Source organism: Citrus sinensis, chromosome 3 (genome assembly GCF_022201045.2).
Source record: "Citrus sinensis cultivar Valencia sweet orange chromosome 3, DVS_A1.0, whole genome shotgun sequence".
Lineage (NCBI taxonomy): Eukaryota > Viridiplantae > Streptophyta > Magnoliopsida > Sapindales > Rutaceae > Citrus > Citrus sinensis.
Genome location: NC_068558.1, coordinates 9,645,243 through 9,669,993, shown reverse-complemented (window position 1 = coordinate 9,669,993; position 24,751 = coordinate 9,645,243). Strand labels below are relative to the sequence as shown.

The 24,751-nt window shown below is 33.9% G+C and overlaps 1 protein-coding gene across 3 annotated transcripts; it reads left to right on the top strand.

Annotated features, from left to right (window-relative positions):
• The first annotated feature begins 2,861 nt into the window (after nt 1–2,861).
• Nucleotides 2,862–18,374, top strand: LOC102621506 (DENN domain and WD repeat-containing protein SCD1). 3 transcript variants are annotated; one of them, XM_025100939.2, is made up of 32 exons: nt 3,217–3,272; nt 3,367–3,460; nt 3,542–3,591; nt 3,678–3,743; nt 3,872–4,013; nt 4,108–4,208; nt 5,929–5,992; nt 6,161–6,274; nt 7,431–7,645; nt 8,060–8,114; nt 8,317–8,400; nt 8,702–8,897; nt 8,994–9,120; nt 9,225–9,285; nt 9,368–9,412; nt 9,633–9,708; nt 9,811–9,884; nt 9,981–10,031; nt 10,179–10,336; nt 10,827–10,874; nt 11,534–11,591; nt 11,715–11,798; nt 14,102–14,351; nt 14,443–14,639; nt 15,030–15,094; nt 15,217–15,340; nt 16,379–16,560; nt 16,648–16,719; nt 16,818–16,978; nt 17,124–17,165; nt 17,591–17,799; nt 18,004–18,374. In XM_025100939.2, the coding sequence occupies exons 3-32, from the start codon at nt 3,548–3,550 to the stop codon at nt 18,097–18,099; spliced, it is 3,261 nt and encodes a 1,086-aa protein (XP_024956707.2). In that variant the 5' UTR covers nt 3,217–3,272; nt 3,367–3,460; nt 3,542–3,547; the 3' UTR covers nt 18,100–18,374. The 3 variants fall into 3 exon arrangements, with proteins under 3 accessions (XP_024956706.2, XP_006485772.2, XP_024956707.2); XM_025100938.2 differs by lacking the exon at nt 3,367–3,460 and having other exon boundaries at nt 2,862–3,272; XM_006485709.4 differs by having other exon boundaries at nt 2,862–3,272; nt 3,542–3,743.
• The last annotated feature ends 6,377 nt before the right edge of the window (nt 18,375–24,751 follow it).

Here is a 24,751-nt window from a genome sequence, read left to right as displayed (position 1 = left end):
ACAATAGCATTAATGTGGTGCATACTATACGATTTGATATCTACAACAATTTCAACACTCCACAGTAAAGCCAAACCACTTCTATCGATAGTAAAACTGTTGTGAAAATTTAACTTCTTACTTTTTCCACCATTTGTTTAGAACTTAGCTTCGTCTCACAAAGAAACATCATCTGCGGTCTATGCATGCGGAGAATTTTTTGGGCTTCTCGAAACGCTCAATCATTCCTCAGACCTCGAACATTCCAAATGATGATCCTCATTACTGTTGACAGGGCTGGTAACCAGCCACCGCCGTTGATTCTTCCGTAAACATTGCTTCAACTCCATTCCTTCCATTACTCTGCATTTCCAACTTCAATTTGCAAGCCTTTGAAGATGATAATGTTTTTCCTTTCATTATTGGGCTATCCTAGAAAATTTCATCACTGGACCTTTTCATTGCTTTTGGTCTATCTTTGTGCTTAATGGACTTATCAACATTTCTGGCTTGGAGTTTCCACCTACATCTCTTGGGCTTTTCTTTGGTTGCTTCAAGCCCATCTCTTTCTTTCACAATTACTTTTTGTTTATCTGCTTTTGGGCTCATCACTCCCCGGGCTCCTAGCTTTGGGCTACTCACTATCAGCATTTTTCCTCTTCATCTTGTTTATTTTTTAACATTTCTTTTTCTTTTTCCCTTTTAACTTGTTTCTCACTTCCCGCCTCAAATTGATTCCCTCCCTGCGCCAATTCACTTTCTTTGTCACTAACTGCTTCTTACTATTCTGATTTGACATTTCTAGGGAATCCCCACCTCGTGATGGTTCTTGACCCGTATCCATTTTTCCTAACTTTTGAGTTGTTCCATCGTTTGTCTCCGAGTTCCCCTTTTTGTCTTGGACCTCCATTGTTGAGTAGCTCTGACTTTTCTTTCCCTGTTCTGGTCTAATATTTTCCTTCCTTTTATTTTGCTTCAGTTGTTCTGTCATTGTAGGGCCCTTCATCCATGGCTCGTATGCCATCTCCTCCCTCAACTGATTTTTATAGTTGACGCATTCTCTATATTGATGGCCAATCTGACTGTGAATATAGCAAAAGTCTGGTAGTCTTTCATAGCTTACTGGCATAAGAATTTCCTTTGCTTTATTCTCCCTTCTTTCTTGCTCCTCACTATCCATCTCATTTTCATCTTCCTCCTGCTTAAAATACAGAAATTTTATCAGTGGTTTAGTGATATCCACCAAAATGCGGATTCAGATATATTTGCCAAAGCATGCCCCTGTAATATCTGTGGCAACTTCTTTCACTCTTCTAATGGCTTCACCAAGCTCCTTTATTGTTTCCGTGTTCATGCACATAATGGGTACATTGAGTATTTGTACCCAAAATGAGACATGAGTGAGAACCTGTTTTGTTATCTCCTCTATTCCTACTGGTTATGTCAACACAATTAATGCTTTGTCAAAATGCACGACACTTCAGCGAAAACTTTTTTCTTATCAGCTTCATTCCCAAATTGGAAGATAAAAATGTTCTCCCTTAACTCTTCAATTTTATCTTCCTTCATTATTTTCCACACTAGAAGCAAAACTGCTTTAAAACATTCCTCTTTCACTTCTCTATTCAGTAACCCTTTCCCCAGTAGGCATCCTGCAAATATCTTCTCCCCCTTTTCCTTCATTTTGCTTTTGATGGTTACTTTCCCTCTTGTTTCTCCGTTCAGTGAAATTGCTTTGCATGTTTTGATTAGCTCCTCTGTGTCCATCCTTTTGTTCAATACTGAATACACGGCTGACAGGGTGCTTACTATCTTTTCCCCAACGAAACTTACCCTTTCTTTACTGACCACTTCAATAAAGGATAGACTGAAAAAATAGAGCAAACCCTAAGATTTAACCCTAAAACCCCTACAAGCACCCAACACTTAGTGGGTGAATTGAAGAGTCATCGCGACCCACTCCCAATCTCCCATTTATGTTTTTAGAGAAAACGAGAAGAGAGACTCGTGCTTTGCTTATACATTTTCCTACTTTAAGAAATGATTAATGCTAGAGTAATAGGAAAAAAAAATTTAAAGTTTTAATGCAAATTTTTAGTTGTTCAATTTAATAATAAATATATAAAAATTGGTGTCAAAATTTACAGTAAAAATTTGGATTATCATTGATTCAATATTTAAAAAAATTGTGAAATAGTAAAAAAGCCAATGGGTGTAAGAAAGTATTAAGGTGTAAATCTTAAGTTCAGTTACATTTTTGTTACCATGGCTAGTTTGGATGCTAACGTCCTTTGTTGACGTGGAAGGCGAAACATAATTTTACACAAAAAAAAAGAAGATAAAATGTTGGCTCCACTGGCAATGGAGTCCCCTTAAGTAGCTTGACTGAGTTTGCTCTTCAGTTCGAATCGCAGGGAAGTCGTCTTTGTTGGGAGAACTTGTGCCTCCCGATTCGAGCGGAAACTTCTAATCTGGGTTGTGGTACGGGCTTAAAAGTGCCTCCCACAGTTGGGACTCTTCCCAGGATACCTCGTGGTTAAAACCAAAAAAAAAAAAAGATAAAATTATATATATTTTAAATTTGAATAGCCATATCAAACTATGTGTAATTTTCTTGATATTTTATTATTTTAACAAAATTAATATTTTATCGCTCAAAGAAATGTTTGAAACAATAATGAAATAAGATGCAAAGTTTTAAAAAGATAAAATGTAAAAAACTAATAATTATTACATGTATTTGTTATCTTGTAAATTCTAAAATAGTCCAATTCCAACATAATCATCCTAAAAAACTTTTAAATTAAAAAAAAATAATTATCGTATAACTCATCAGATTTGGCCGTCAAAAATAATAATAATAATTATCTGCAATCATATTACAAAGCCAAATGAAAGAGATTTTTCTTCTTTTGTTCTTTTTCTAGTTTAGAAAAAGAGAAAACTTGTCAGTAATTCATTTTGAATTTTTGATCTCCTGCTCGTCGTTGCCACTTACAGGAGACAAAGCGAGTGACTCCCTTGGATTCCCAAAATAGAGGCACAATGCAAATCAGATCGCAGCACTTCATTTTCTGAAACCCAAAAAACAAAAAAAAAGCAGATCTGAAAAAGTAAAAATGGCACGAGTCTTCGAATACTTCGTCGTCTGCGGAATTGGCCCCGAAATTCGAACGTTAGATGGAAGCAAAGGCTATCACGGCCCCGAATATTACTACTTGTCTTCTGTCCTCGACCAATTCCCTCCCCTTAATCACTCCCTTTACCCTCATCCGCCACCTCAGCTCTCCACGGTAAGTGTTTCTCTTATTTTTTTTTTTCTGTTTTTCACAAAACATCAAAAACGTTTTTCAAAAACTCTTTCTTGTTTTTCTCCGTTCCCCCCAGTGTGTTCTTCCCGCTGGCGTCCAGTTCTATTCTTCAGGTTTCGATTCCGACGACCCCAGTACATTCCCCCGGACCTATCCGATCGTTTTAACTGGTATTTTGACATTTATTGGATGTTTGTGCAAATTTTGTGATTTTCAGGGGGTGCTCATGAGATTTTATTTATTCTGTGCAGAGGGTGATGGTTCGAAGATTTATGTTAGTTGCATATCGTTTAGAGATCCTGTGAGTGAAGATATTGCTGAAGCTTATCGTATACCTGCGAATTCGTTTGCTGACAAATGTATCTGCCTTGTTTCTCGCTCGCCTAGTTTTCGTGTTCTTAGGAATGTACTCGAAGAGATTTATTCGCTTTGTTTTTTGTCTGATGGAAGTAGGTGAGTTTTGGGTTTTGGTAAAATTTGTATGTGTGTTTGATTGATTGATGAAATGTGGGAATCGAATGAATAGTGTTGTTTTTATTTTAGTTATGTTGTAATATTTCTCAGCTTTGGAACAATTTCAGCACGCCGTTGTGGGATGTTATTTCGCATTTGGTGTCAAATGTACCTTTGCCGACTCCTGGAAAGAATCGAGTGCTGTTTGCTATCGAGAATTGCTTACTATCCGTGGAGACTCCACCAAAGGAGGGGCTGCCTCATGCTGATGTATTACCTTTTGCCTTTTGCTCCTTGTTGATAGATAATTGGTTTACCTGACTGTAGAACATGTTGTATGATGGTTTTATTTTGTTGAATGCAGATATCATTTCAGCCACTTGTGCAGTTGTTGGATGTTGACAATTTGATTACACTTTTTACCGCTGTTTTGCTTGAAAGGAGGATTTTGCTTCGATCAAACAAGTATGTCTCTGTCCGGCTATTGCATTTTCCTTTTCTTGTACTAAGTAATGATTATCAATCTGACGTGGTTTTCACATGTTTGCATCTGTAATCCTTTTCATTGATTGTCACACAATGATTATGAGTTTAGATCTTTTGTGTATGGTCTTGCTCATTTCATCATTTTCTCTCATTTTATAAGTGGTATGCGCTGACTTAGTTGCGTGTTCAGCTATTTACAAACTATTAACTATCAATATACAGGCCTCTCTTCTTCATGAGAGCTTTATGGGTCTAACATCTATATGAGAAAAAAGAGGAACTCCTTGGATTACTCTACTAGGGGTGGGACACAGTACATTGGTGTGTATGAATCTTTAAATGACTCATTTTGGGCATATTTTATCATGATGAAAATGCCTTCCGAAAAATACAGAGAAAGTGTTTATTAACTCGATAATTTTGAACCCTGGTACTAAATGTTTGCCCCTCATGTTCTAACTAGGTTGTCATTCCTTTATTTGATTTTCTTTTTTCCTTTTTATTTTTAGCAGGATGATAGTTTGATGACTGCATGGTAAGTTAATTGGTTCTTAGGTCTTGATGGAGGTCACTGCTTGAGTGAATTACTATTGTTTGGCTTATGTCACTATGTGCAACCATTTTTGAATTAGTGCTTCTCTATAAAGCAGTTGCGTCCTCAGGTAGAGTTTGATTGTAGGTTTGGAGAAAATGGTTGTGTGAAGTTTTGGTGACCAGTGATGTGATTTGTAATAATTTTTAATATCAACATAGTTTAGTGACTCTGAAAAAGAGATATTTTTCTAGGATTTTAGAAATTATTTTTTTATTTATTTGAGTCAAGGTTTTATTAGGAGCATAAGCAATATCTAATCTTCCTTAAATAGTTTTCTTATTTATTTGATTAGCATTCTTTTTAGCAGGTAAATTTCTTTTGATTTTGTTTTCCAGTTTATTTAGGGTTCAGCCACTATACATCAGCCTTGTTTTTCAATTTTTAGGCTGGCTAGATGGTAGTGATGATTATGGAATAAAGTTTGCAATGTTTTCACTTTATTTCTTTTGAATTTTTTAGGAGACTTGATTTTATTGATGATTATTTGAATAAAGTTTATGATGCTTCCTCCCTATTTCTTCTGAATTTCTCCACTTTCTTCTGGTTTCTCCCCCTTATTTCTTCAATTATTTCATCCCCTTTCTTACTCAGTTATTTTACTGGATGCATCCTACATCAGTTAGATCCTTTGTTGACTTGTTATACACCATTGGGCACATTTATTGTCAAAAGATCATAATCTTTTCTGTAAATATGAAAAAAGGCAAAGCTTGATGTATCTTTTTAATCGGCCAACTTAATATCTGCTGCATATGTGATTTTAAACTCAAATCAACTTGTTTAGAGGATGCATATGTCAGTGGTTTATATTTCACCTTGTGCAAAGTCCCAGTTATGTTCCTACCCAGATTTGCAGCACATTGATAATATCTGTTATATGAATTTATCCAATAACCCTTTATGCACGACTCATGAGGGCAATGTTCTTGGAGCCGTTGAACATTGATCAATAACTTTTGACTTTCTTTTGCACCAATTATTTTGTCTAAGTTGTATGTTGCTTTTGCATTTAGGTTGACCATTTATATTATGATCAATTAGATTTTTATCTTCCTATCAATGTGAGGTCCTTTGTATTTATTGCACTTGTTTTGTCTTTACTAGGTATTCCCTTCTTACTCTAGTGTCAGAGGCAATATGCCATTTAATTTATCCATTCCGGTGGCAGGTTAGTATTTAATATTTGAAATCACTGCCTTTATATTTGATGAGGATTATGTTTTCATGCTGCACGTCTTCGTATTAATATGCTAGGCCTAGCATTGTTTATTGATGCCTATGTATGACTTATCCCGTAGACTCACATCTAATCTTTGTATGTTTTTCTGTGCTGAAGCATGTCTACATTCCATTACTATTTTTCAGTGGAGTAGATTATATTGATGCTCCTACGCCATATATGATGGGTCTCCATTCCGGTGTTGATACATCTAACCTTGCCATGGATGGTGTAAGTAATTTGTATGAATTTTATTGTTTAATTTGCATTTTCATCGCCATACTACCCTTCTCTTTGTAATTGCAAAGTGCTTCCTTAGTCTTCTGTTATTTCTATTGCTAATTGTCACTGCAGATCGGCAGTATTTCCTCTTTCACCCTTTGAATCTTGGACAATTACACAGGATACATCGTATGACTTTGGTTCTACTTCTGCTTGCATTGATGGCTCAGAATTATCAGTCTAAGCTGTTTAATCTATCTGGAATTAGTTATATACATGTTATTGTTAGATCATGTTCATTGTCGTTGTTTCTTTCTTATTTTTATTATTCTAGAATCGTGGATTTCAGATAGAATTTTCTTTAAGATATTTATCTTGCTGTACTACTGTGGAGGCAGATGAGGGATGAGGACTGTGATGTTTATTTATCTTTGACATGTTATACCCATTATAGGCCCTAACTGATGCTTTCATGTGTAAAAAATCGTGGTTTCGCTACTTGATTTTTGATAATAAAGTTTTAACTGTCCAAGTTTTTGAAGCAAAGAGCTATTCCAGTTGCCAGCATTTCATCTATATCACTTTATCAGTTATTTAAAAATAACTCAACTGATTGATGGGTGGAGCTATCTATATACCATAATAAGTGATCAATGGTCAAATCAAAATGGCAAACTTAATCTACCTAGACATAATCTGCTCCTTCAGATGTACACTTGTGCCCAAGAATTAATGTAGCCAAACTTCAGACTCTTGGAAATGCTGGAAAATCTAGAGGCACTTATACATTTTAGATAGTCTCATCTTTGTCTTTAGATTCCTCATTCTTTTTCATTCAGCTTTATTGAGATGCAGTTTTGAGTTAATTTTGTTGGTACTTCGCACCCCCCCCCCCCCCAAAAAAAAGGCCGAAGTTTTTAGTTTGTGGACCTATGGTTCACTTTTGTAATATTTATTCCCTTCTAATTTTCTATAAAAGTTTCCATTTCCTATAAAAAAAAAGAAAATTACCTTTAAATTACCCGATCTTCACATTAACATAAAATGTATATTTGGTCGAACTGATTTGTTGGACACTGTCTTTGCTTCTTGTTAGGCTAATTTTGTGCCTCTCCCATCAATTAATAATACTGACTCACTTATTCCTCCTATTTTTCTGTTATAGGTAGTTGTTGTGGACCTTGAGTATAATCGAATTTGTACTACGGAGGAGATACCCCCAATTCCAGAGCCAGAATTAAGTTCTTTGCGTGGTGACATTTTAAAGTTATTGTACCCCAATGTTGTGGGGATTGATCGGATGAATGCAGGTGGCTCATCTGAGCATTATTCTAAAGTTTGCAGTAAGCCATGGGGAGAGGAGCATGACCTTCAACTCAGGTGATTATTAGGTGCAAAGTAAAATGTTTCTGGAGCAGACATTGCTTTGTTATATCCAATTTTATTAATTTATTTTTTAGAGAAAGATAGGGTTGTGCAAAATCCAAATTGATTTTTTAGTGCCCTACCTTCCCTGGAATTTGAATCTGGTCAGCCAAATGAAGTTGCTTGAAATGACCGGCTCCTGGGGAGTAGTGGCGCTTTCTTAGATCTAATTGTTTTAAAATTAAATGCATTAGAATAAACTGTTTAAAATGTTTCTCATATTCTTTTCTGTTTTTGCTCTTTAAATTTATGTTGTCTATGCAGTATTTTCTTTTTTTTATTATGTCATGGCAGATAATTTGGTTATGTGAAGAATTATAGTCAATTGAATGATGCGTATTTTAAATTGTTTTTAATGTTTGTATGCAGGTTTATTTTTCTCAAGTTTTTAGCATCAATTTTAGGTGGCTACCGCAACTTCATAGTATGAAACTTTTATCTTATGTCTTCCTTGTATAAATTTGGCTTTTATGTCTTGTTTATATAATCTTCCTGGTATTATTTTGGTCTAAAATATTATTTTGTCAGGAAAAGTACTGCCTTTTTGTATTCAACAGAAGTGCTCTTACACAAGTTTTTGTACGTTAATCTTCTTAGCAATACTTGGTCACAATAATGTTTGTTAGGAAAACACCGGCACTCAGGTTTTCAACGCTCAAGCATTTTTGAAGAAGCGTTCTCGGTCAACCAACCAGCCACCTGATCCTATGGTAACGTATCTCATCACAATCAGTTATTATGTTTTTATTATCCATCAACCTTAAACCCACTTTTCTTTTTTGGGATTGGCGATACCTTTTTGGTTTTGGTAAATTTCTGGGCATCTATCACTCCTTTTTACCTCATTTCTTTCACTTTTTTGTTATGAGTACTTGCATTTTGTATGGCTGGTCCAATACTCACTTTTCTGATTAAAAATATTTTTTCCTTCTTTTTTCTTTTTCATTATTCTCCAGTGAAATTTAATATCTCTGTACAATGATTGATTGCTCATTTATTTCTTGTTTGCAGATAACACAGTTTTTGGATTCTCAAGGATTCTTGGATTATCTGGAGAGAGGCCTTGGTTCTGACGAAAATAATAGTAATCTGCTTGATAAATTGCAAGATGCTATTGGAAGGGGTCAAAATCCTACGTCAATTCTTCCGTCATCTTCAGCAGAGCCTGAGGTTATAACCATATCAGATCCTGATATTGGAACATCAGGTAAAAATTAGGCCATCTTTTGGTTGGATTTCAATTTCATCCGTTCAAAGCCAACGTGTACAATAATCACACATTTTTTTTTTGTGGCTTCTCCAGGATCGGGGGCCAAATATACTTATGATAGATTTCCTTCCAATGTAAGAACGGAAGAGCAGGAAGAAAAGAGGAGGCAAATTCTTGCCTCAGCAAGTGGATCTTTTGAATACTCAGGAAAGCTTAATAGGTATATTTTTATGCTTGAACAGTACAGATATATATGTCCCTTTTCATTCCATTGCTATGTCCTTAACTATTTTCCTCTTAATTTTTTCTAAATTTCTTTGCAAGTCCACCTTCTATGCTTGTGAGTAAGGACTCCAAAGATAGTCTTAGTCCAATTGAGAGAGCTGTAAGTTTTTTACTCCATCATTGCAAGTGCTGTGATTAAAGGTTAAAATTGCCCTGAATTGATATTTATCACTGTCTTACAGGCTGAAAGGGACCGCATGGTTTTGGACATCAAAGTTAAGCTTCAGGTAAACTTTTTTGTTTCCATTTTTGAAATAAATTCTCTCCTTTTTGCTTTATGTGGTAACATTCAGCATCACCATATCACATGGTGATGCTGGAATCCACTTCTATATATAATTTGAGTTAGGCAACTGCATGGTAGTGCTGAAATTATTATATGTGGATCATTGTCATTATCAGTCATACTTTGTGTTTTTAAGTATTGTTGGTCACTTTGTTAAACAGGGTTTGTGGCTTCGCCTTCTGAAACTAGGAGCTACTGATGATCCACTTTCATCATTTGAATATGGCACAATTCTTGGTATGCTTTGTAAAAACTCAATTTCTTTGCTGTTTCTGAGGGGAACTTCTTATGATTTAGATATCTTTATAAATTAACAAATACTATTGATTCCCTTTACAGCTTTGATTGAGTCTGATGCGGAAGGGATTGGTGGAAGTGGGTTTGTTGAATGTATCAGAGAACACATACATTCAGTATGTTTAGAAATTAATATTATTTCACTGATTTAAATTGATTTAAAGTTTTTAGTGAACAGTATGAAGCCACTAACTGTATATATCCCCTGTCAGGGATGGCACTGTCAGTTGACTGAGGAACAGTTTATTGCTGTGAAAGAATTGGTAATCTAATTCCCTTGTGATGTTTATGCATGATTTTTCTCATTGGCTTGTTTTCTCTTGCCCTTTGACACTTCTTTTGGAATGCCATGGTTCATGTTGTGTTGATTATTTGTCCTCTCTTTCCCCTTGTCAATGTTACTCATTCAGCTCAAAACGGCAATCAGTCGTGCAACTTCTCGAAATGATGTGTCAACTATTAGAGATGCCCTTGAAGTTTCTGCTGAGATGTTTAAGAAAGATGCTAATAATGTTTCAGATTACGTACAGCGCCATTTAATTTCCCTCTCTATCTGGGAGGAGCTACGGTATGTGTCACTAATCGTTATCTAAGGAATTTCATGAACTATTGTGATTTCATTTTCATCCTTTTCATGCTACCTATCACTGGACACTTGGATATTTTGGCTCTGTTATAATTGAAATGCTATGTGACAGTTCCCTTCTCATAAAATTGTTGCTTTCAAGTTCTCTTGGTTTTGTTGCAAAAAAGAAGGGGGTGGGGGTTGGGGAAAAGTTCTGTTGGTTGAGGATTGTTTTCACTTCTATTAAGAAGAAGAGAAATTTTCATGTATCTTGTTCCAATGAGTTTGCCTTGGACAGAAGTTCAGTATGTAGCTTTATTTTAACAACTCTTATTTTATTTCTAAATAAGAGTTGGTGGGTGTAATGAATGATTGTTGATGTAGTTCTGAATAATTGAAGTTTATTTTTGATTCAAGAACGGGTAATTCCATTGGTGACCCATTAATGGTACAAAGTTGGATTTTCTTTAACATCTACTATGATTTGTTGCAGGTTTTGGGAGGGGTACTTTGACTATTTAATGGATCGGTTTTCAAGCAAGTAAGAAGCATACTTTTTAAGTCCTATCATGCGTGTGTTAAATTCAAGTTACAGTTATTCACATAATAGTCTATTGAGCATATCAAGGGGTGATTTAGATATGGTCACAAGCTTGAGCATTTTTCATGAAGTTGCCATGCTGTTACCTTGGCCATGCGATGTTATATTGGAAAGATTTAATGCCAACCAGAGCAGAATTCCAGAAACCATGTGTAAAATTCTGTTGAATGAAATGTCAGTCTCACTGATCATGTTCTGTCCTGGTCATATTCTGTGAAATCTTGCTAGTACCATCCTTATAATAACCAAAGCTGAGTGCTGGTGCAAAAATATTTTGCTGATAATTTAGGGTGCATAAAGATGATAAATTTTGGAAAAGAAATACTTTATAAAGTTTTGGTATTGATTGTGGGTGCCAACTAATTGAGTTTGGGATTTGAACCTGCTTACATGGGTTGGGAGGAGATTGAGTTGCCGTTAGGCTAAATTAAAAGAAAAAAAATGTTATTGATTCATCCCTGGCTCTGTCATTTTGTAACTAATACCTTTTTTTCATGAAACCAGTCTAAAAAACACCTGTCAATTGGATATCTTTGATTTGTCCAAAAGTTTGACTTGGGGAGCAAACTCATCTATTCTGCCTCATGTTGTTCTGACAGGTCAGCTAATTACGCCTCTCTGGTTTCAGCACAGTTAATCACAGTGGCATCACATATGGTAGTATTTTTTTCCCCTTTGTATTAAGGTTTCAATTTTACATCATTTTAACCTCCAATCTTCACATGTATGTTCATCTTTACTCTTGAACTTGTTGTTTTCTTATTCTCTGTCATCATGAAGGCTGGGCTGGGACTTCCAGATACTGATACTTGGTACATGATAGAAACAATAGCAGAGAAAAACAATATTGGATACAAGCAGTTTGTAAGTTATTCTGCTGTCATTTAGTGTTCCATTGCGATTTATAATAAACTTATAATGCACAGAGTTTTTCCTTTTTTTTTTTTTTTTTTGCTTGGATCTATGGGTATATGTATTTGGAATTTCCAATGTGATCAGACCCTTAAATTGCTTTGTGCTTTACCATCCGCGTGATGTCATTCGTTCAGTTTTTTCCATATCTCTTATTACTTTAATGATGTGTTTACTTCATAGGAATGAGAATGGACTGGAATGAGAATGAGATTTCAATGTTTACTTGGCAAAAATAAATGGGAATGGGAATGAGAATGTGTTGGAATGCCATTGATGTGTTTACTTGACAAAATAAATAGAAATGAGGAATGGGAATGAGAATCAATTTACCAAAATACTTATAGTATTAATAATTAATAAAAATAATTAATTTATCATTATTTTTTTTTGTTGTTGTTATTATTATTATTATTATTAAATTTTATTAACTTTATTATTTTAGTTATTATTAATTACTGTTAATATTATTTTTATTAATATTATCATTATTATCATTTATTATTATTATTATTAACTTTATTATTTTAGTTACTATTAATTATTGTTAATATTATTTTTATTAATATTATTATTATTAACATTTATTATCATTATTATTATTATTAACTTTATTATTTTATTTGTTATTAATTATTGTTATTACTATTTTTATTAATATTACCATTATTACCATTTATTATTATTAAAATTAAATTTTATTAACTTTATTATTTTAGTTATCATTTATTAATGTTACTATTAATTATTGTTAATATTATTTTTGTTAATATTATTATTATTAACATTTATTATCATTATTATTATTAACTTTATTATTTTATTTCTTATTAATTATTGTTATTACTATTTTTATTAATATTACCATTATTAACATTTATTATTATTAAAATTAAATTTTATTAACTTTATTATTTTAGTTATAATTTATTAATGTTAATAAATGTTAATAATGATAATATTAATAAAAATAGTAATAACAATAATTAATAATAACTAAAATAATAAAGTTAATAAAATTTAATAATAACAACAACAATAAGGATAATATTGTTAATAATGATAAATTAATTATTTTTAATAATTATTATTTTTATCATTATTTTATTGTTAATAATGTTAAATTAATTATTTTTAATAATTATTATTTTTATCATTATTTTATTGTTAATAATGATAATATTAATGAAAATAATAATAATTAATAATAACTAAAATAATAAAGTTAATAAAATTAATAATAATAATAATAATAATAATTATTATTATTATTAATGACATTTAAAATAATAAAATTATTTGTGATTTGAACAAGGGTAATTTAGGAAATATGAAAAAATTAGAAGGATAAAAAAGTAAATTTATGTTTCATTCCCATTCCCACATTTTCATTCCCAACACCCCCCCCCCATGGGAATGAGATTCCCATTCCTTATTCCCACATTTTCATTCCCATTCCCAAATTACATTTTGTCAAGTAAACATAGGTTTCATTCCCATTCCGCCATTCTCATTCCCCAAACCCACAAGTAAACACACCATAAATGACCACCACTGGAGGATATCTGCAGAAACCTGAAGTTTGCTAGAAGATGTAGTAGTTTGTTGGAAAAGTTAGAAAAAGAACTAGATCTGTTGTAACTTGCGGAACTGCAATATAACTTAATTGACGTGCAAAAGGAAATAGATTATTATTGTACCAACACTGATATGTTTGCCTATGATGGGAACGAAGAGAAACTTCTTGGTAGAAATTTAATTTCTGCTTCGTATGAATGTAGTTTCTAGTGCTTTCATACATTGTTGAAAATTATCCTCAGGAATTTCTCATAAGCATTTCTATCTTCTAAAACACTTTGTTATTATGCAAGTCTAAGAATAAAGTCTGTGACTGGTGAGAGCAACTTTTTTGTTATGCATTGTGATTCTGTTAGCTGCAGTTATAATGTTTTCAGACTCCTTCACCTTGGAAAGGTTGGATTTCATCAGTCTACATGGAAACAGACTTTTCCTTTCTCTTTTAATTTTTTTCCCTTTATGTTTGTGCTTGTTCACTCTGTAGGAAAGATATAAAATGCTTTGTTGATAGATTTTGTGCATTTGAGGATATGTGTTTGAAAGATTCTTCTAGTGTTTGAATGCAGAATTACTTACAACTTCAGCCTCACATTCAAAAAAATTTTTGTAACTGAAGATCTGCTCTGGTTGTTATATATTTTATTGCTAAAATCTTCTTGTGCTCTGATTTGTTTCAGATTCAACTCAGAGGATTTTTGTCACATATCCAACAACTTCGTATTGGTTATTGGGGATTGTCATCTATAAAGGGCCAGTCAAGTTTGTCTAATGGAATGCCATCTCCGCTTTCGAAAGATGCCACAAATGACGATCAGCAACCTGCTGAGGCTTCTGGTATTGGGAGGAGCTGGGTACAGAGCATGTTTAGCAGGGAAGCAAGCTCAAGATCACACTCTTTTAGTCGTGTCCGTAAATGGACTTCTGATGGTGGGGCTTCTGCTATGTCTTTTATTAATTTTGGATTCCTTCAAACTGTTTTATTTAACTCATCACCTTTCTTGTTGTCTCCTGAGTTTAGCTGCAAATGAGAATGGCACTCCTCGAAAACAAGATTCAACTGCTGGTGGGAAGAAAATTCAATCCAATATTCGCATAATTAGAGGTCATGCCGGTGCCATTACAGCTTTACATTGTGTTACAAAAAGAGAGGTCTGGGATCTAGTGGGTGACCGTGAAGATGCAGGTTTCTTTATCAGTGGGAGCACTGACTGTTTGGTGAGTTACATATCTGGTTGTTTTCTTTTAACAACTTTTTAGCACAAGTGACATGCATTACTTGGATGCATTACTTGGAAACCTGACTGTAATTTCATGCTTAATGGAGCCATTAATGGTAATGTACAGTGGTTGTGACTGCCTTCTCAAGCAAAACTGGAGATCAGTGACTGCGATTTGCTGATAATATATCTTGTTCTTTTTGGTAGAATATAAAATCTATCTGACTGCTGCATCTCAAGAGTAGCATGAATCTTGCAGAAGTTTTGTATTTGATTTGGTTGCTAAATTGAAACTTCTAACCTTGCATGGGTAAATTTTTTAAGATCATTGTATAATTGGTGCATGTTCAAAGGGTCTGATGTTTGATTTTCAAAATTTGCTTTGCAGGTTAAGATCTGGGATCCCAGTCTTCGTGGTTCGGAACTTCGAGCAACCTTGAAAGGACATACAAGGTTTTTACTCATACATTAATTTTCCTTTTTCCTTTTCTATAGTTTTGTGGAAGTAAATGAATGTAAATCACTTTCTTGTAAGTGGCAGTTCTGGTTATATCCACTTTCATCCTTCTATGCAGAACTGTCCGAGCTATAAATTCTGATCGAGGAAAGGTGGTTTCAGGATCAGATGATCAGTCCGTTCTTGTATGGGATAAGCAAACATCTCAGCTTCTAGAAGAGCTGAAGGGCCATGATGCACAGGTTTGCTTAATCGAGCATCATTTCTTAAATTATACACTTGCATTATACCACTAAGGTGTTTGCAGAATTAATAAAATGGAGTATGGAAATGGAATTATGTAATGCACGTTTTGTTAACTGAATTCACACCCCTACGTATATTTAGCTACCAAAATACTTGTGTGTTTCTTCTTGGCGTGCTTCAAAACCCTGAATTGCTGATAATATGAACTGGTTATAGAGTGGGATCAGCAAAGATTGTGACCACGGATGCTTATACCCCTCTGTTTTTAAACTACGATTTCCCCCCCCCCCCCCCCCCAACCCCCCATCCAAAAAAAAAAAAGGAACATTACTTTTGTTAGCCAGTGTTCTTATTCTTTATGAATTACGTCCAGTATGCAGTGGTCTAAGACGTAAGAATATATTTGACCAATTATTCATCTGATGATGTAAGTTTTATAGGATAACCAATTTACAAATTGCATAGTAAGGATACCTGGAAGTATTTCTGATGTGTGGATCGGGTCCTGAAGTTTTCAATGAGTAATTGAGTATCTTATTTAAGCTCTGAAAAGGCCCCCTTTCAAAAAAATACAGCTCAGTAAAGGCCAAGAACACACACACACAAAAACACATGTATGAGGGGAAGGTCATTGACAGAGTTGCTAAGGGTGCAGTGGGTCACTGATTGTTTTTCTACTTTCTGAGCAAAAAGATATGTTTAAGATAAATGTCAAGGTTCTATCAGATCATCAGTTAGTACATTTTGTCTCTTTCATTGCCCTTGAATGATTATTAAGTTTTTGCATGCAATCTTTGGATAAGATAAGCTACATGGCAGCTTTTTAATATGCTCTCTTTTCCCACATCAGCCTAGTGAACTTTTTCTTTCAGTTTTCATGTAGACTGGTTTTAGAACTTGTGTACTTTTTCTTTAATAATTGCTTGTGTTTGCCCTATTAAAAGTTCTTGTTTGTTACATTTTCAAATTATTGAAATTTAAATTTTGGTCTATAAATGAAAATATGAGATAATTCCTATCACTTATCACTGTAGGTCAGCTGTGTGCGGATGCTGTCAGGTGAACGTGTCCTTACGGCATCCCATGATGGAACTGTGAAGATGTGGGATGTTCGAACTGACACTTGTGTAGCAACAGTTGGTCGTTGCTCAAGTGCAGTTCTGTGCATGGAGTATGATGACTCCACTGGGATCTTGGCTGCTGGTGGTAGAGATGCGTATGTGTATTGAAACTTACATCTACATAGCTGGGACAAATTTTAAATTAGTATTCCTCAACCTCGGTGAATACTTGTGTTTATCAGGGTTGCAAATATCTGGGACATTCGTGCTGGTCGGCAAATGCACAAGTTTCTTGGGCACACAAAATGGATTCGGTGAGCCAAGGAGGCATCCAATTTTTTTATTTTGTTTCTTTGGTAATTCTATAATCATAGCTCTGAAGCTGCCTTGGTGTTTACATGTCCCATATCAGGTCAATTAGAATGGACAGAGACACTGTGATTACTGGTAGTGATGATTGGACAGCAAGAATGTGGTCTATTTCCAGAGGAACATGTGATGCTGTTCTAGCTTGTCATGCTGGCCCAGTACAATGTGTTGAATATTCCTCATCAGATAGAGGAATAATTACAGGTTGGCACTTAAAAAAACTCGTTCCTTTTGCCAGAATGTAACTTGTTCTCATTGGGTTCTTTAGTCTTTTTACAGATAGAAATCATCTGTAGTGCCAAATGAACATTTATCCAAATAACTCCTTAACTTGATGCCTTTCTTTCAGGTTCGAGTGATGGGCTACTCCGGTTTTGGGAAAATGATGATGGTAAGAGCATCAATTCTTATGAGCACTGGCACTTTGTTATTTTTGTTTCCTGCTCATTTTGTTCAAATTGTTGATGACAATGGGGTTGGGGCATATAAAACATCAGGAAACATCAGGACTCCACCATAATCATTGAGCAACATTAGCTCAGTTAATATAATACCTCAAAAGCAATTGATATCTGCAATTGTTCTGTGTGTGAGCTTCTTTTCGAGACCATCCTTTCTAAAATACCCATCTGTCTGTAATGCTGCACAGGACAAACCTTGTTGAAAATATTAAAAAAGAAAAAGAATTCAACCATCTTGAAGTTGAATCTATACAGTGCACATGTTGACATTGTTAATCTGTTAGCTTTCAATGCTCTATTGCCCAATCAAGTAATTTTATAGATTGTTCTAATCATTTATCTGCCATGCAAGCAGGAGGCATAAAGTGTGTGAAGAATGTTACCATTCATTCATCTGCTATATTGTCAATCAACGCTGGGGATCACTGGTTAGGAATTGGAGCAGCTGACAATTCAATGTCTCTATTCCATCGACCTCAAGAGAGACTTGGTGGGTTCTCTGGCACTGGATCCAAAATGTCGGGGTGGCAACTCTACAGAACCCCTCAAAAGACAGTTGCTGTGGTATGCATATAATTGATAATTCCTTTGTGCTTGTATAATTCCTGCTCTTCCCCTACATTTTCCTCCTGATATGTAGAAAAATTTAATCAGTCTGTTAATTGTAACAATATTTGAGATAGCATCATGTTGTGTTGTTAAAGTAGATGGAAAACTGTATAAAAGGCAGTTGTCTCTTAACTTTTTGCTTTTTTCTGGGGTATGCAGGTAAGGTGCATAGCTTCTGATCTCGAAAGAAAAAGGATATGCAGCGGTGGTCGTAATGGACTTCTTCGGCTCTGGGAAGCCACCATCAACATTTAAGTTTTTGTTGCCTTCGTATGTTTGTAGTTAAGAGCTTTTGAATACCATGCGGAACACACTTAGGCAGTGGTGGTAAGCAATTTTTGTATGGTTTTGATATCTTGATGCTCCGGCATGTATGAGTGTAATTTGTATATTTTTCACGCAACCTTAGTGTTTAGTCAATTTCTTGATTCTTTTTAGGAGCTGCCACAATGTACGCAAAGGGTGCTTGTGTATTTCAACAGAACTTAAAAGAAACTTGAGAAATGAGAGGATGTCATTTGATGAGGATCCATCCTGTTTGCTTCATTTAGTTAACTTTCACAGCACTGAATTACATCCTTAATTTGATGCAGGCATGCTTTATCCAAAGTGCCTGAATAAATTCAATGGCAAACATTACAGGTTTTTGATTCAATGACATTTTATCTTTAAAGCGCATGTACTTTCTCGGTCACTGGGGGCGTCATGGTTGTTGCTGCTGGTTCCTGTTCCTCGTTCTGTTTCCCTGCCAACCTATATAGATGCAAAGAGAGAACAAGCGCGGAGAATTTTATTCATTATTTTAAAACTTTCAAGGGTGTTGCTCACAACTTTAGAATGAAATAATAATACAAATCACTTACCAACAGAAGGATCCCAGCCTCTAGATTTAAGCTCCCTGTATTCTTGACATAGAGCACAGTATTCACAAAAGAAGTGAGGGACGCAGTTGGGTTTCGGAGGCTGAGGAAGATCAAACATGTTCCGCTGCCTTGTTCTGCATGTGCATGACATTATCAGTGGCATCCCAATGAAGCAGTTTATTCCATGTAGGTTCATAGAATACCGCGAGTCCCACAGGCTACGTATGTATTATGTATTGTAGTTGATGAAAGGGTAAAGGTTTATTTAGTTCCTATATTTTAAAATTAGTGTCCGTTTAGTTCCTATATTTTTAAAAATGCCTCGAAACATCCCTGCCGTTAAAGTACTAATACCCTTACCGTTATTTTTTATTTCTTTTGGCTTACTTTTACGATATTACTCTTTTATAATAATTTTTTTGTTTGGACATTAATAAAAAGAAAATAATTAAATTACCTATTTAATCCTAGAAAATAAAAAAAATTATATTAATTTTTTTGCAAGCACCATTTGTACACTTGGTAGTTTGCATACAATTTTTGACAATTAAAAATTAATATAATTTTTTAGGGTTAAATTGGTAATTTAATTATTTTCTTTTTATTAATGTCCAAACAAAAAAATTATTATAAAAGGGTAATATTGTAAAAGTAAGCCAAAAGAAATAAAAAGTAACAATTTAGTTTTTGACAATTAAAAATTAATATAATTTTTTTATTTTTTAGGGTTAAATTGTTAATTTAATTATTTTCTTTTTATTAATGTCCAAACAAAAAAATTATTATAAAAGGGTAATATTGTAAAAGTAAGCCAAAATAAATAAAAAGTAACGGTAGGGGTATCAATACTTTAACGGCAGGGATATTTCGAGGTATTTTTTAAAATATGGGGACTAAATGGATACTAATATTAAAATACAGGGATTAAATAGGTTTTTACCCTTGATGAAATCATAAAGGTGATTGTGTATGCAAGTGATGACCAAAGCTCTTACAAGGATAGCCATGATTGACAAGCTCAGCAATTTGTCCGAATGTCAAGCCTGGGAAGACAGCAGTTACTAGAGCTGCAACATGAAAATGCATCCAATAATATAAGCTCATCATCATCTGCTCATGTACTTCGGTTAACTTAAGCATTCAAAAAATTAGTATCAGTCGATAAAGCATTGGAATACATGCAATTTCTTACACACCAAAACTAATTAATTGTTGAAAAATTGGCTTCAATTTTGAAATTGGAATACATTTATATTTCTAAGCTCACAGAGTTGACTTTTTCTTCATGCATGGCAAATGCCAAATGAATGCATGCAGGTGAAATCCTCTTCGAGTACAAAGTGATGCTGCCTTGCACGGTCTCATATTTTACTTTATTCTATTTAATAGGTTTGTATTATTATTTTTTTGTAAGATTTAAATGGAAATACCATAAGTTATGAAAAATAATTGGAGAAATAAACGCTGACAAAGTTCTGATAAAAATTCACTCAAATCTTGGTAATTTTGGAGTGAATTTTTATCCTGGTTTAGTCAATATTTTGTACATATATCAGACTATCAGTGTATTGACATAAACCGACAGATATTCTGTCAAGGGCGGGCTTAAAAAAAAAACTACTAATAAAGCCATTAATTTTTTATCCAACATTAGCAATCATTACAAATTCATTGTTGCATGAAAGTAATAATTTAGTACGCATAACTTTCAATTTAAATCGTTCTATTCTCGTTGGTAACTTTGGGAAGTCAAGGTCAGACAAATGAAGAGGATTGTCCGAGATATAAAAAGAAGAGTATAGATATCATTTCGACAATGAAGTAAATGTATGTAGATAGAGAATAATTATATTAGAAAGTGTTAATATAGAATTAATTAGAGAGATCACGCTTCAAAACAAAAGTCATACTTTAGATATTTAGCATCATAATAGACGGAATAAACAAACAATAATAAGAAAGAAATGGGATGAACTTGAGAAATGAAAATTTTCTCTTTTTCTAAAGAGAGAATATCCACTTCCAACACATCTAATTAAAAAAATTAGACAAGAAACAGCAAAAATAGATACAAATAAGTAAATATATATTATAAAATTCTTAATTGATCTAGTTATATCAAAAGTAAATATTAATGGTTTAATTATCATATTGGAAACTCAATATAAAACTGAGAATGTAAATTGCCCTAAGGAAGATCCCGTGTGTATATTAGTTCCTTTAGAAAGATTTGTCTGTCAATGCCACCTTGTTTATAGTATATCATCGGTTTGTATAAATTTAGCCAAATATGAACCCCTAGAAAATCAATACAAAAATGAAAAAATAGTTTTAAAACCAACCTTATCATTAGACTATGGTTTATTAGGTTAAGTAGTATTTTCAGACCCAGACCAAATAGATCCATTTGGTAGAAAAGTAGCCACCGTTGTCTTAAACACTTTTGCCAATACAAATAACTCATTTGTAGAATTAATCATAGACAGTAAACCACCAGAGTGGAATGAGTCAGGAATTATACTAGCCCAGCATAAAATAGTAGTCATATTTCATAAATTTAGACCTTCACTTTATGGAACAAAATTTCCTTGGCTCTGTAAACAATTCAGTATAGAAGAATAGCTTAAACATTGGACTAGTAAAGTAATAGGTAGACAGTTCCAATGGAGTCATTTTGAGTTTGAAGAATATATCTTGATCACTGAAGATGCATCCAAAAAAATCTACTCAAAGCATCCACTCCCAAAAGTACCATTCTTCACCAAAACCAAATATATAAAATTGGTTGAGCACTACTCTAAAGAAGTCAAAGCAGAAATCCGAGCTCATAAAGAACAACAGGAATTGGCTCAATGAGAAGCTGAATGGTGAAATGATTTCAGAAATGAAGAAGCAGACAACATAGAAAATTTCATGGACAATTAGTCAGCAATAGACAATTAGTATTAGTAAGAAGTTAAAGTAGTCAGAGTCACGTGTTTTTACACATGACCTTCCTTTACTCACTACTTAATAAGAAAAAAACTGTGAAAGTATCTTTTTTATTTTGTCTTTTGTTACCAATAGTGAGTCAACATAGAAAATAATAGCCAATTACTATTTATCGATAGTGAGTCACTACAAAATAACAGTAGCCAGTCAGTCTTTAACTTTTTATCTTTTTAATTAATCGTTGGCTTTCCGCCAAATAAATTTAAATTTTTGTCTTTTGTACACAAAGTCATAAATTTGTCTTTTGTACACAAAGTCATAAATTATGTCAATAATTGTCACAAGTCCTTAGTTGTATATGTAAGACTCTCAAGTCAAAGTCAAGAGCATGACGAGAAAAGAGTGAAGTGTGTGCAAGGTGTATCTGAAGTCAATACTTTGTACTAAAAAACAAAAGTAACAAAAATTTCTTAATTCATAAATACTTAGTAATTCTTTAGACAACAACTAGCCAGCCTTTATCAAGTAAGTAATTTAACTTCTTTACTTTTATTTAGTTTTCGGGTTCAGAAGTCTAGCCTAATTAATGAAAGTATAAATTATATTTAAAACATTAACAAAAAAGGGTCCTTATTATCATTCAAGACAAAAGAGTTTGGAGGAAATTTTTTTGAAAATTGAGGTTTTTGTTTTTGACAAAAATAATAAGAACTTAGTCAAAATTTCTGTTGATTTTCTGAAAACTGTTTTAAAAACATGGTTTCAATTGGCCCGTTTAGTCGTTAATATGTTGAAAATGCATTTTTGGGCGTGAGTTGGGAGTTAAAAGTATTTTTAATTGGCATGTTTTTAGAAGAAGCTAAATATAAATTTTGAAAGGCCAGTTTTTGCCAAAGTAGTTTCCGCAGTTTTTATAAAACTTTTTGGAAATTCTCTTTAGATAAGTAAAAAATCAGTTACATATATTCTAATGGTCAACCCAAATGAAGATTAGATCAGTTTGCACTACTGGTATAATAAAGCACGTACAAGTCTTCTCCTAGCCTAACCTAATGGGGATCACGTTTACGAATCCGCAAGAATATAATGTTTTTGAGTGTTGACTTCTTTATAAGTTCATCGTTGTTCTTCAATAAATTATTATTAATGAAAGGCATCTTAGAGGTTAAAAGAACAAATTTATCTAATCATCCATTTCATAGTTAATTTAAAAGGTAAAAAAAAAATATTGATCTATGAAGAAAACAAGTCCAGTTTACCCTCATTATTGAATCCAATCATCCATACAACAATTTAATTTTTTTTCTTCATTTCTATGTGTAAATTGGCTCTGAAAACAAGTCTGGATCTTGGCCGCGGCGAAGCACTTTTTGGTCGGGAATCGTTGAGAGAAACAAGTCTGGGTCCGTTTCCGCTGCTGAGCTACTGGTGGTGGTTTGGCTGGTTTTTGTGATTGAGATAGTTGCAACTGTTGTTGTTGAGCTTTGATTTGAGGCTTGTTATTTGGCTGGTCATTTACAAAAGCTGGTTTGATGAGGACGTGCCATTATTATATGCTTTTCAGTCTTCACTTTATATCCTTGCTATTGTTAAAAACAACTTGCAGAAAGAAATGAAGGGAGCAAAATATTTATTCGTAGAACTTGGAAACGAAACTATAAAATCGGATTAGCATATGAATTATAGGAAGATCAACACGTGAGCATTATAATACTTGTACAACCGGTACAGCGACATATAATTCCAACGGGTTTACTTTGACTTTGTCAAAATTATTGATTCTAAGCTAGCTAAATGCTGCCACTACCATTGGTCTAGAAATATTCTTGAGCCATAAAGGATGGTATCAGAAATTAAGGATACATTATAATTCAAGAATTTCACATTTTTTATAATATTCATGAGAGCATGGTTTGTTATAATCCAAATAATATTGTGAATTTGTAACATCAAATACATATAACTCATGTTTTATTTTTGAATCAGGATCCTCTCCTTGTTTTCACTCTCATATCTTCGATCAATTGTTGGTTTTCAAATATTTGACAACATGTGTGCATATGTCATCATTAGATCTTTAATAATCAAAGATGGACATAATTAAGGAGAGGATACAGATTCTTTTATTAGTTAGACATACAAATAAAAATGTTTAATTTAAATTTTTTTGCAAAGGCCTAAAAACTTCTGAAGCTTCGGAACAGTGTTTCAGCCTTGGGTCGTCGGCTCTGAACTAGTTGGTATAGACGGTGATGAAACTGTTTGCGGGAGTTGTTGTGGGTTTGATCCCGCTGGCTGATAACTTAGATCGTTAATAACAGATATTTGATTGTTTCGCTTATTAATTTCTGATGGGGACTGTACTGACTGGATGCTATGATCAAAGGTTTGGGAGATATTACTCTTATCATGGGAAGGTACGACACTAGTAGTCATAGCCTTCATGCGCTGTGAACCTCGTCTGAAGGACAAAGCTGCCCCTTTTTCTCGGACTTTGGCCATTGGCACATCTAGCAAACCTGCACAACTTTGTCACTTCTGTGGCATATGAATCTGTTTCTTGTAGCTGGGATAATACAGAAGTGGTCAGGTTAGTTTCTTGTGGAAATTGAGTTGGCCGCTGCTGAGCTGCTGATGCTGGTTGTGCCTCATCTTGTTGCAACTGCTCATGTGCTTCATCTTTTCGCTCATCTGTCCCAGGTTCGCACTGGTTTTTTTCGACATAGACAGTAGATTCAGAATAAGTTGGTGAAGAGAGCTGATTAATACTATGAGCGGCTGTGCGTGGTTTCTTGCGTTGCTTGATGTTAGTATATTCTTGAGGTTTTACGTCATCTTCTGTAAGCTGGTTAGGCTTTCGAGCGCTTGTTCTATTTGGCTCCTCTTTTATCTATGAGAAAATTATTGCTCATCGACACCAAGGAGCTAGGCATATTCCATAATTATGCACGCAAAGAAGGTAATTTGCACACCGAAAAATTATAAAAACTAGCAGAAGACTTTTTATTAGTGGATGCTAGTTATTTTAACTGATAAAGTTTCTTGAGAGTGGTATAAGAGATTTGGTGCTCCAATCCTGCTTCACACTGGATCCAAATTCAGTTAGATTACCA